The sequence below is a fragment of the Babylonia areolata genome, chromosome 11 (assembly GCF_041734735.1).
Source record: "Babylonia areolata isolate BAREFJ2019XMU chromosome 11, ASM4173473v1, whole genome shotgun sequence".
Lineage (NCBI taxonomy): Eukaryota > Metazoa > Mollusca > Gastropoda > Neogastropoda > Buccinidae > Babylonia > Babylonia areolata.
In genome coordinates this window covers 20989067-21002958 of record NC_134886.1, presented here as the reverse complement: position 1 = coordinate 21002958, position 13892 = coordinate 20989067, and the positions used below count along the sequence as shown (strand labels likewise).

General features: G+C 42.5%; 1 protein-coding gene across 1 annotated transcript in view; it reads left to right on the top strand.

Annotated features, from left to right (window-relative positions):
- Nucleotides 1-11881, top strand: part of LOC143287593 (uncharacterized) — a 19765-nt gene extending 7884 nt beyond the window's left edge. The window contains exons 5-7 of the mRNA XM_076595702.1: nucleotides 1093-1311; nucleotides 3443-3495; nucleotides 10197-11881. Coding sequence (XP_076451817.1) covers nucleotides 1093-1311; nucleotides 3443-3495; nucleotides 10197-10299 — 375 coding nt within the window. The 3' untranslated portion in view covers nucleotides 10300-11881. The remainder of the gene's footprint in view (nucleotides 1-1092; nucleotides 1312-3442; nucleotides 3496-10196) is intronic.
- Nucleotides 11882-13892: the final 2011 nt, after the last annotated feature.

The window sequence follows — 13892 nt, the reverse complement described above, 5'->3', positions numbered from 1 at the left end:
TCCGCGCTTGGGGTGAATCTTGTCAAGGTCTTTAGAGTCAGCGGATTCATGGGGGACTGTCATTGGAGGTGGCAGTCTCCACTCTAGGGGAGATGCTCACTCAGTCTGGGTCTGCGACTAAACCATTATTGTCGTCAGTATGGGGCTTAGTAGGTGGTGTCTTAAGTACGTTAAATCAGAACAGGCACCACTGAACACCACCGAAGTGACTCAGCAGCAGTGCAGGGTCTCCTCCGGTGTGTGGCCTCCTAGCGACCAAATATTGATGGTTCCCTGTGGATTGCCGGCACTGGGACTGCGACAAACGAACCCGGGTGTGGCCGTGTATGGGGGAATATGAATGAGCGGCGTGGGAGTAATGCCACTGAAACAGTGCAGATGATGGGGCTAAAAAAAAAGAAAAAAAAAAAGAAAAAAAAAGCTGCTGCTGCTGCTATTACAACATCTTTTACAACTACCACTACTGCTGGTAATACAGTAATAGCTGCTGCTGCTTTTGCTGCTTCTACTTCTGCTGCAACTAGTTACTGAGGATGAAAACTATCAGAAAGCATTGTCATCACCATCATCATCATTACTGGTAATGTTGCTACTATTATTATCAATATTTTTATCATTATCATCATTTCTATCATCATTATAATCATTGTTGTTGTTGGGTGCAATAGCTGAGTGGTTAGAGCGTTGGACTTTCAATCTGAGGGTCCCAGGTTCAAATTTCGGAAACAGCGCCTGGTGGGTAAAAGTTGGAGATTTTTCTGATCTCCCAGGTCAACATATGTGCAGACCTGCTTGTGCCTGAATCTCCTTCGTGTGTATACACATGCAGAAGATCAAATACGCGTGTTAAAGATCTTGTAAACCATGTCAGCTTTGATTAGGATATGGAAACAAGAAGATACCCAGCATGCACACTCCTGAAAAAGGAGTATGGCTGCCCACATGGCAGGGTAAATAAGCAAAAAGGCCATACTTGTGAAATGTTACATATATTGGTGCTAAATATGTGTCCATATCATCATCATCATCATCGTCATCATTATTATTACAAAGATGAAGAAGCAGTCACCTTACCTGTGGTCGGTTGGCCAGGGCAAGGCGATGGCCAGTGCAGCCAGCCAGGTGTATGGAGTGGACGACATCAGTTGTCTGTCACCCAGCCTGAAGCACTGTCACCACTCGGTGGTCTTCGGGGCTGTGTGTGGCACTCTGGGAATGACCCTGGAGGTCACGACAGCTGCCTTCATGTCCGCCACGATTCGCACAGCCGTGGCCAGCGCTGTGAGACTGGATAAACTGGGGCCTGTGGAGGTTTGTAGAAAGAGTGGACAGAGAGAGAACAAAGAAGAAGAACAAATGTTTTAATTGCGTACAGGCCTGTGACCCGTTGCAAACATAATATACATAAAGAAACCTACACAAGGCACACAAATAAGTAGATAAATAACAGACAGATAAACAAATAAATGAATAAATAAATCTTTTGTCCTCACTGTATCAGTTAGAGACCATCCTTGTGAGAAGACACTTGAATAAGGCAATGGCAAAACATAATTAAACATTTTCGTACCTTAACTAGTTGTTGGTAGTGATTCATGATTCATTATGTCTCTGCGCTTAAAAGCCAGAAAACGAAACTGTGAAAGATTTAGTTTACTGTCGAGTCCACCATTCGAAATACTTGCACATTGTTGATCTCTTGTCAAGTATGAGTTGGAACTATTTATACAATATTTCAACCTAAGGTCACTGTAGTTTGGGCATTCAAACAGTACATGGAATTCATCTTCACAGTCAGCAGAACAAAGAGGGCAACCCATTTGACCAACAGGGGAAAAGCAGTGGATGTGGCTATTTATAGTGGACAGAGAGAGAGAGAGAGATACTCAGATAGCGATAACAGTAGTAGTTTTTGTATTTTTTCATGTTCAGAATATTTTTATTCATTCAGTTTTTTTTACAATGCACAGAACATCGTGTTAATATTCGACGGGCGCAATAGCCGAGTGGTTAAAGCGTTGGACTGTCAATCTGAGGGTCCTGGGTTCGAATCACGGTGACGGCGCCTGGTGGGTAAAGGGTGGAGATTTTTACGATCTCCCAGGTCAACATATGTGCAGACCTGCTAGTGCCTGAACCCCCTTCGTGTGTTTTCGCAAGCAGAAGATCAAATACGCACGTTAAAGATCCTGTAATCCATGTCAGCGTTCGGTGGGTTATGGAAACAAGAACATACCCAGCATGCACACCCCCGAAAACGGAGTATGGCTGCCTACATGGCGGGGTAAAAACGGTCATACACGTAAAAGCCCACTCATGTGCATACGAGTGAACGCAGAAGAAGAAGTATTACTAAACAGAATGGATACAGTACGTCACATTAACTTGATATATAGTAGGAAAAATGAGGTGTAACAATAGTTTATCTAATAAGGCCATGGCCCCATTTGAAGGGGTGATCACATATTTTGAAAGAATAAATCTACATGAGGATATAATCTGACTGCATGCATACACAACAAAAATGTCCTATTCCATTCAAGCTGTCATGAAACTACATCTTTTTGTTGACTTGTAAATAAATATGGCAAGATTCGAAATGACGTTATCATTTGTAGAAGACAGAAGTAATACTAACGGAAAAATGCTTGGTCTGCTATGGTATCTTAATGAATATATCTTTGTCTCAAGTCATCTAATACAGGACCAAATAATACGAAATGGACTGTATCTTTTTGTAGATCCACATAACGGACATACCATATCGTTTACAGCGCTGATCTTGTGTCTTTTACTGTGGGCATTGACATCAGATACACCAAAACAAAACCTTGTTAAAGAACATCTAATGAGAGGGAGAGAAAGAGAGAGAGATGGGGGTATGTGTATGCGTTTATAAGACCTGACATGTATGCTTTCAATAATCCAAAGTTTTTTACACTGGTTCAGTAAATTTTGTATGAAAGGTATGCATTGCTTGATAGAATCTGAACAAAATGTATATTACCAAAAAAAAGAAGAAGAAAAGATAATGATGTTATTACTCATATTTGTCATCCATAGTGATTTCCACCATTTCGTGAGATGTACACATGCACTTACAGACACCAACATGTTCATGCACACACACACACACACACACACACACACACACACACACACACACACACACACACACACACACACACACACTAACACTAACACTAACACACACACACACACTAACACAAAAAACAACAAAAAACCAAATATCACACATAACACTTCTCACACATGCATGATTATTCACTTTACAGAGATTAATCTTTTTTTTTCTTCTCTGCTATGTTCATGGCACTCTCTAACCCCCCCCCACCCCACCCCCCCCCACACACACACATCCCAGCTCCCTGGCTCCCCAGCCCTACCCCCATTCTCTCTGTACTTATTTTTCTATTGACAGGCTCAGAAGATAGTGGCAGAAGTGCAGACCCACATACCAGACATCATCCACAGGTAACTCTGGCAGCCTTCTGCCGCAAACCTCAAACCTCTAGTCATATTTTTTCTGGAAGTGTAGACAACTGAAGGCTGGGTTTTTTTTTTGTCAGTCTTTTAATGTTGAAAGGCCCTGTAGCCTTTTATGGGCCACTGGGGGCAGTGAATTCCCAACCCCTGTGCTTGGCATTGGAAGGCAGTGAATTCACACCGACTGTGTTTGGCATTGGAAGGCAGTGAATTCACACCCACTGTGCTTGGCATTGGAAGGCAGTGAACTCACACCCACTGTGCTTGGCATTGGAAGGCAGTGAATTCACACCCACTGTGCTTGGCATTGTAAGGCAGTGAATTCCTACTCTCTTTGCTTGGCATCGGAAGGCAGTGAATTCACACCCACTGTGCTTGGCATTGGAAGGCAGTGAATTCACACCCACTGTGCTTGGCATTGGAAGGCAGGGAATTCACACCCACTGTGCTTGGCATTGGAAGGCAGTGAATTCCTACCCCCTGTGCTTGGCATTGGAAGGCAGTGAATTCACACCCACTGTGCTTGGCATTGGAAGGCAGTGAATTCCTACCCCCTGTGCTTGGCATTGGAAGGCAGTGAATTCACACCCTCTTTGCTTGACATTGGAAGGCAGTGAATTCTCACCCACTGTGCTTGGCATTGGAAGGCAGTGAATTCACACCCCCTGTGCTTGGCATTGGAAGGCAGTGAATTCTCACCCACTGTGCTTGGCATTGGAAGGCAGTGAAATCCTACCCCCTGTGCTTGGCATTGGAAGGCAGTGAATTGACCACCCACTGTGCTTGGCATTGGAAGGCAGTGAATTCACACCCACTGTGCTTGGCATTGGAAGGCAGTGAATTCACACCCACTGTGCTTGTCATTGGAAGACAGTGAATTCACACCCTGTGTGCTTGGTATTGGAAGGCAGTGAACTCATACCCACTGTGCTTTTCATTGGAAGGCAGTGAACTCATACCCTCTGTGCTTGGCATTGGAAAGCAGTGAATTCACACCCACTGTGCTTGGCATTGGAAGACAGTGAACTCACACCCACTGTGCTTGGCATTGGAAGGCAGTGAACTCACACCCACTGTGCTTGGCATTGGAAGGCAGTGAACTCACACCCACTGTGCTTGGCATTGGAAAGCAGTGAATTCACACCCACTGTGCTTGGCATTGGAAGGCAGTGAACTCACACCCACTGTGCTTGGCATTGGAAGGCAGTGAACTCACACCCACTGTGCTTGGCATTGGAAGGCAGTGAATTCCTACCCCCTGTGCTTGGCATTGGAAGGCAGTGAATACCCACTGTGCTTGGCATTGGAAGGCAGTGAACTTACACCCACTGTGCTTAGCATTGGAAGGCAGTGAATTCACACCCACTGTGCTTGGCATTGGAAGGCAGTGAATTCACACCCACTGTGCTTGTCATTGGAAGACAGTGAATTCACACCCTGTGTGCTTGGTATTGGAAGGCAGTGCACTCATACCCCCTGTGCTTGGCATTGGAAGGCAGTGAACTCACACCCACTGTGCTTGTCATTGGAAGGCAGTGAATTCACACCCTGTGTGCTTGGTATTGGAAGGCAGTGAATTCCTACCCCCTGTGCTTGGCATTGGAAGGCAGTGAATTCCAACCCCCACTGTTCTTAGCATTGGAAGGCAGTGAATTCACACCCACTGTACTTGGCATTAGAAGGCAGGGAATTCACAACCACTGTGCTTAGCATTGGAAGGCAGTGAATTCACACCCACTGTGCTTGGCATTGGAAGGCAGTTAATTCCTACCCCCTGTGCTTGCCATTGGAAGGCAGTGAATTCACACCCACTGTGCTTGGCATTGGAAGGCAGTGAATTCACACCCACTGTGCTTGGCATTGGAAGGCAGTGAATTCCTACTCTCTTTGCTTGGCATTGGAAGGCAGTGAATTCACACCCACTGTGCTTGGCATCGGAAGGCAGTGAATTCACACCCACTGTGCTTGGCATTGGAAGGCAGTGAATTCACACCCACTGTGCTTGGCATTGGAAGGCAGTGAATTCCTACCCCCTGTGCTTGGCATTGGAAGGCAGTGAATTCCAACCCCCACTGTTCTTAGCATTGGAAGGCAGTGAATTCACACCCACTGTACTTGGCATTAGAAGGCAGGGAATTCACAACCACTGTGCTTAGCATTGGAAGGCAGTGAATTCACACCCACTGTGCTTGGCATTGGAAGGCAGTTAATTCCTACCCCCTGTGCTTGCCATTGGAAGGCAGTGAATTCACACCCACTGTGCTTGGCATTGGAAGGCAGTGAATTCACACCCACTGTGCTTGGCATTGGAAGGCAGTGAATTCACACCCTGTTTGCTTGGCATTGGAAGGCAGTGAATTCTCACCCACTGTGCTTGGCATTGGAAGGCAGTGAATTCACACCCTCTGTGCTTGGCATTGGAAGGCAGTGAATTCCTACCCCCTGTGCTTGCCATTGGAAGGCAGTGAATTCCTACCCCCTGTGCTTGGCAGTGGAAGGCAGTGAATTCCTACCCCCTGTGCTTGCCATTGGAAGGCAGTGAACTCATACCCTCTGTGCTTGGCATTGGAAAGCAGTGAATTCACACCCACTGTGCTTGGCATTGGAAGGCAGTGAACTCACACCCACTGTGCTTGGCATTAGAAGGCAGTGAACTCACACCCACTGTGCTTGGCATTGGACGGCTTGGCCCACTCCTCCGCTTCCAATGTTTGTCTTTGTATTTGTATTTGTATTTGCATTACTCTTTTTGTCACAACAGATTTCTCTGCATGAAATTTGGGCTGCTCTACCCAGGGAGAGCGCATTGCTACACTGAGAACACCATTCTTTTTTTTTTTGTATTTTTTCTGCCTACATTTTTAATTGTTTCCCTATCAAAGTGGATTTTTTCTACAGAATTTTGCCAGGGACAGCCCTTTTGTTGCCGTGGGTTCTTTTATGTGCGGTAGACGCATGCTGCACACAGGACCTGGGTTTATTGTCTCATCCGAATGACTAGCGTCCAGACCACCACTCAAGGTCTAGTGGAGGGAGAGAAAATACTGGCGACTGCCGGTGTGATCTGAACCAGCGCGCTCAGATTCTCTCGCTTCCTGGGCGGACGCGTTACCTCCAGGCCATCCCTCCACTGGACCTCCACTTTAGGTTTTTGACTCACTTGTGTAAAGTGAGTCTATGTTTTAACCCGATGTTCGGTTGTCTGTGTGTGTGTGTGTGTGTGTGTGTGTCCGTGTGTCTGTGTGTCTGTGTGTCCGTGGTAAACTTTAACATTGACATTTTCTCTGCAAATACTTTGTCAGTTGACACAAAATTTGGCATAAAAATAGGAAAAATTCAGTTCTTTCCAGTCATCTTGTTTAAAACAATATTGCACCTCTGGGATGGGCACAAAAAATAAAAAAAGAAGCTTAATTATATGCAAACTGCATTTACTGTTATATTAATATTTTTTGTATTCTCTAAACTTGGCACTTTGACCTCTTATTCTGACACAGCAGCAAGAGGAGTCGTTATTATCATTTTTTGTTCAAACAGGAACTTCTTATGCTAAGCATGGAATTTTTATTTATTTTGCAAACGTTTTGGTGCAGGTAGTGAAAAAGGGAAATTACTCTGTAATTAATGCTAGGGGATGTAATTTATCACAAGTGAGTCTTGAAGGCCTTGCCTCTCTTGTTTTTCTTTCTTTTCTTGGTGCTACTTTAGTTTTTGCGTTCAGGGCACAGGGCACTGGTGTTGAGACAGACATGGTGAAAACTGTGTGCATGTCTTCATGATGGAGATGGTGAAAACTGTGTGCATGTCTTATTGATGGAGATGGTGAAAACTGTGTGCATGTCTTCATGATGGAGATGGTGAAAACTGTGTGCATGTCTTCATGATAGAGATGGTGAAAACTGTGTGTTTGTCTTCATGATGGAGATGGTGAAAACTGTGTGCTTGTCTTCATGATAGAGATGGTGAAAACTCTGTGTTTGTCTTCATGATGGAGATGGTGAAAACTGTGTGTTTGTCTTCATGATAGAGATGGTGAAAACTGTGCTTGTCTTCATGATAGAGATGGTGTAAACTGTGTGTTTGTCTTCATGATGGAGATGGTGTAAACTGTGTGTTTGTCTTCATGATGGAGATTGTGAAAAACGTGTGTTTGTCTTCATGATAGAGATGGTGTAAACTGTGTGTTTGTCTTCATGATGGAGATGGTGAAAACTGTGTGCATGTCTTCATGATGGAGATGGTGAAAACCGTGTGTTTGTCTTCATGATGGAGATGGTGAAAACCGTGTGTTTGTCTTCATGATGGAGATGGTGAAAACTGTGTGTTTGTCTTCATGATGGAGATGGTGAAAACTGTGTGCTTGTCTTCATGATGGAGATCGTGTAAACTGTGTGTTTGTCTTCATGATACAGATGGTGGTGAAAACTGTGTGTTTGTCTTCTTGATAGAGATGGTGAAAACTGTGCACTTGTCTTCATGAAGGAGATGGTGAAAACTGTGCGCTTGTCTTCATGATAGAGATGATGAAAACTGTGCGCTTGTCTTCATGGAGATGGTGAAAACTGTGTGCATGTCTTCATGATAGAGATGGTGAAAACTGTGTGCATGTCTTCATGATAGAGATGGTGAAAACTGTGCGCATGTCTTCATGATGGAGATGGTGAAAACTGTGTGCATGACTTCATGATGGAGATGGTGAAAACTGTGTGCATGTCTTCATGATGGAGATGGTTAAAACTGTGTGTTTGTCTTCATGATGGAGATAGTGTAAACTGTGTGTTTGTCTTCATGATGGAGATGGTGTAAACTGTGTGTTTGTCTTCATGATGGAGATGGTGAAAACCGTGTGTTTGTCTTCATGATAGAGATGGTGAAAATTCTGTGTGTGTCTTAATGATGGGGATGGTGAAAACTCTGTGTTTGTCTTCATGATAGAGATGGTGAAAACTCTGTGTTTGTCTTCATGATAGAGATGGTGAAAACTCTGTGTTTGTCTTCATGATAGAGATGGTGAAAACTGTGTTTGTCTTCATGATGGGGATGGTGAAAACTCTGTTTGTCTTCATGATGGAGATGGTGAAAACTCTGTGTTTGTCTTCATGATAGAGATGGTGAAAACTCTGTGCTTGTCTTCATGATGGAGATGGTGAAAACTGTGTGTTTGTCTTCATGATGGAGATGGTGAAAACTGTGTGCATGTCTTCATGATGGAGATGGTGAAAACTGTGTGTTTGTCTTCATGATGGAGATGGTGAAAACTGTGTGTTTGTCTTCATGATGGAGATGGCGAAAACTGTGTGCATGTCTTCATGATGGAGATGGTGTAAACTGTGTGCTTGTCTTCATGATGGAGATGGCGAAAACTGTGTGCATGTCTTCATGATGGAGATGGTGAAAACTGTGTGTTTGTCTTCATGATGGAGATGGTGTAAACTGTGTGTTTGTCTTCATGATGGAGATGGTGAAAACTGTGTGCATGTCTTCATGATGGAGATGGTGAAAACTGTGTGTTTGTCTTCATGATAGAGATGGTGAAAACTGTGTGCATGTCTTCATGATGGGGATGGTGAAAACTGTGTGTTTGTCTTCATGATAGAGATGGTGAAAACTCTGTGTTTGTCTTCATGATGGAGATGGTGAAAACTCTGTGTTTGTCTTCATGATAGAGATGGTGAAAACTGTGTTTGTCTTCATGATGGAGATGGTGAAAACTCTGTGTTTGTCTTCATGATAGAGATGGTGAAAACTCTCTGCTTGTCTTCATGATGGAGATGGTGAAAACTGTGTGTTTGTCTTCATGATGGAGATGGTGAAAACTGTGTGTTTGTCTTCATGATAGAGATGGTGAAAACTGTGTGCTTGTCTTCATGATGGAGATGGAGAAAACTGTGTGTTTGTCATTCAGTCAGATTTCAGGCATTCACACATACACACTCAGACAGACATATAACATTTTACGTGTATGACCATTTTGTGTATTTACCCCGCCATCTAGACAGCCACGCTCCCTTATCGGGGATGTGCATGGTGGGTATGCTCTTGTTTCCATAACCCACCAAACACTGACATGGATTACAGGATCTTTAACGTGCGTATTTGATCTTCTGCATGTGTAGACACACAAGGGAGGTGGTTTCAGGCACTAGAAGCTCTGCACATATGTTGACTTTGGAGATCGTAAAAATCTCCAGCCTTTACCCACCAGGTGCCGTTACCGAGATTCAAACCCAGGATCCTCAGATTGAAAGTCTGCTTTAACCACTCGGCTATTGTGCCTGTCATTGCTTGTGCATGTGTTTACATTGTTGTTTTTTTTGTTTGGGTTTTTTTTTTTTTTGTTCGCTTATAGTTGACTTCATCAAGTTTTTGCGCCTTATACATATTATTATTAGTAGTAGTGGTAGTTCTTTTTATGTATTTATCTATTATTTATTTACTCTTTTTTTTCTCAAGGCCTGACTAATCGCGTTGGGTTACGCTGCTGGTCAGGCATCTGCTTGGCAGATGTGGTGTAGTGTATATGGATTTGTCCGAACGCAGTGACACCTCCTTGAGCTACTGAAACTGAAACTGAAACTTACATTGCAGGTACGCTTAAGTCCACATGCACATTATGTTTCTTTCCGTATGTCCAGACATATTTGTGCTGTGCTGTAAGATACCATTGCTGTGTTGCACTATGTCTACAGGAACAAGAGCCGATCCACTGACGAGGCCTGCATTGCGTTTCCAGTACCAGACATTCTGCAGAACTGTCATGACAAGCTGTTCTGCAAACTGTTCTACTCGTGATCTGCCAGTTTGCCAGGTGGTAGTGGGGGCTGGGTAGGTTGGGTTTTTTGTTTTTTCCTACCCTGATTCATACCTCTGAGGGGTACAATGATGCTTGATGAGGTCTTGAACATATTAAGGCAAAAGTATATGATTATTACTTTAGAACCTGTCTCTTTTACTGCATATTGCATTTGTTTAGATACTGAACCTACCGTGTAACAATTTATAATGATTTTATAGAGGCATTTCTTGTTCTGATGTTGTGTTTCTTGATATTCATTGAGGAGGATGTACCTGGGGCTTTGTCTTCTGTGCATCAGATCCAATAATATTTTGATCATTGTTGATCAGTTCAGTTATAATCAGATACAAACAGGTAAAATGTTGTTTATATTACCACTGATATCTGTCTTCCTGGCGCCATACAGTTTAGGTGATATGTTCTGAAGTTGTAATAATTCAACTGTTTTATTTATCATACAAATTAGCACTGTAATACTGTTTCATATATACCTCTTTCTGAAATCTTTGTATATTAAGTACACTTACTTATGTTGTAAAACTGTTTTATGTATGCCTTGTTTTCAAAACTTGTTGCTAAGTGCTCAAAGTTGTGGGACTGTTGTATAATGTGTTCCACGTTTTCATAATTGGTTGGTAATTGTGTGCCTTTGTAAGATTGCATTTATGGCCCACGCTTGCAAGAAACATTGATACAAAATTGACTCTTTGTGGCACCGACATATGCCTTGTTTGCTGTAATGGTTGACGTATTCCAGAGCGACTTGCAAGACTGATTAGTCAGTACCCCAATGCTGAACATGCTTCATATTTGCTAAGTCTGATTCTTGCTGCTTATCAATTTGAAAGATGGGAGTGTAAAATGCCCATTTCCCTCTGTCTCAAATCTGAGGCTGTTGTCCCTCAGAGAGGGAGAGGGAAACATCACAACAGTGAAGTAATGCCCTTTTGCTCTGTCTACAAACTTATTACTTTTTACTGTCAAAGTGGGTTTTCAAGGAACAAACATTGTTGTAATTATTTAAGTCTCAGACTTGTGGAAAGTGCACTCAAAGACTAGCATCCAGACCACCACCACTAAGGGTTAAGTACAGGAGAGGGACGAACCCTGGCCTTTGACTTGAGCCGGCCAGCTCTTTGTTCCTGTGTAGATGGGGGCAGTTTGTCTGTCTGATCACTCCTTCATGGAAGCATCCCTCTGTTCGGACAAATCCATATACTTTTCACCACTATAGGCAGATGCCTGACCAGCAGCAGAAGCCAACACGCTAGTCAGGCTTTGAGTAAGTGCATATATATCGTGTACCTATACTTATGTTCAACGTTTTCAAAATGAAAGTGTGTATGTGTGTGTGAGTGCTTGTGTATGTGTGTGTGTGTTTCATATTCATGTTCAATGGCAGTGTGCCGATTCTGTGAAAGAGTTAATTCATGTTGGTTCACACATTCATTGATGTGTATTTATACATCTGTGGTGCATTCTCTGAAGCTTATGGTATGTAATCTTTCAATGTGTCATATTTACGCACACTGCAATAAACAGGCGAACGTACAAATAAAAACAAAGAGGAAAAAGACATTTTCATATGTATTTACTTTCAAATAACATAGATGATTAACATAGAAATGGGTTGTATACTAACGCTGTGTTCTATGGCTACCATGATTACACACACCAATCATGAAATAAACAATTAAAAAAAGAAAAAGAAAAAAAAGAGGGAGGGTTACAAATAATGTTTAAAAAAAAAAAAATCCACAGGACAACCAATAATTTGCAGAAAAACTCCACTGTCCATTAAGAGACAGAAAATGATTTTGCACCAACATCCTGTTACGTTGTACCAACATCCTGAACATTACGTTGTACCACAGAGGGACTGATGCCTGGTCCAAGAGGATGGTTTCCTATATATATATATGATAGTCAGTTGTGTCCGACTATGACCATCAGAACAGCAGAGGAGGCAACTACTGTTCCAACTATTTGGGCTAGAATTTGATTACAGTGGAGAGTGTCTTGCCCAAGTTACATCCCCACTCTCTTGGCCAAGAGGGTTTTAGGACAGTCGGCGCTGGTTCCCAAAGGCCAGCTAGCCCACAAGGCTGCAGCACTAAGAGCCATTGCAATTTTGCCTCCTAGTTTGAGAGTCATAGTCTTCACAAAAGACTAAGCTGAAATGATTTCCCATTGACTGGAGAAACCACTGATTTTCTAAAGCTGAGTGACAACGTGTCTCTCTCTCACAGCCAGAAAACAGTTGTGATTCCATTTCTTTTTTTAACATTAATTCTCATACGCTTCAAGAAAAGCATTTTTTTCTAAGACATCCCGCATTTTAGTTCTCTTGCTTTTCCAAACACTGTTCTGCATTTTCAAAGAAAGACAAAGAGAAAACATTTAAGCACATAGTAGTTTGGTAGCACTGACCTGAAAATGTATTTTCCTCTCCAATGAATTTAGCATCAAAAGGACAAGACCCTGAGAAATATTCCTTTTAACTTTATTGAGAAAAAAAAAAAAAGAAAAAAAAAAAGACTTGTGGCAAGTGGAATCCTCAAACCGCTGAAGTTCAACAGTGACACAGTAAGTCATGGACAGGCGCAAGTTCAGCGAAGAACAAAATGTTTTCCACACACTACCGCGCAAGTTCAATGAGTCGTTAACCCGTCACTGTAGAAAACCGCAAGCTTACCATCAAGACAAGATTCGAATGTAATTGTCTCTAAATCACAAAAAAAAACATGAGTACATATGTTATATATGAAATACAATGTTCTCATCAGTTCCTGAATGCTGATACTAGGCAAAACAGTGCCTGATGTTGACATATAACACAAACCGTAAGTTCGCACAGAGATGTAATTATTACGTCTTGGCTTCTATTGTTATGAGTGCCATGGAATGAATTTGCTGGCATCAGCATTCTGGCAACCACTGTGTTTGACAGAGCACCCAATCAAACCTTTAACTTGGTCATTCTCAGGCGAGTTTCTGACATCAACATGTGACAAAGTATGGCCTAAAGTCAACATCCGGTAACTGCAGAACATTAGATAAAACACTCCTTTTTTCCTCCAAAATCTACTTTGATTATTATTAGCCACCTGCATAACGGGTCATCAAGGTCAACTGCATAACACATGATGGGTGTTTTAAAAAAAAAAAAAACATATGCAGGTTCCTAAAGAGACCCGAACTCCAATCCCTGACTACCTGGCAGGACAAGGGCACTGTGCATTGTAAAGGACGGGATGCCAGAAAATGTGAGACTGGAAAGGGAGAGGGACTAAGGGGGGTACCTGAGTATTATAATGAGGTTCAAGGGGCACAGTTGAAGAGTCACACTCTGCAACTCTTAACCTGGGGGAAGGTGTGTTAAACTGATACAAAGTTCACAACATCAACCAATAAAATACACCGTCATGTGTGTATAATCTCTGAGAGAGATGTATAACAGTATGTACACAAAACCATCCATACAACAAATATAGATCAATAGCAACTCTGAGAGACATACATTAAAGCAAACACACACACACACACACATATATATATTTATATATATATATATGTATTTGTATAGGTG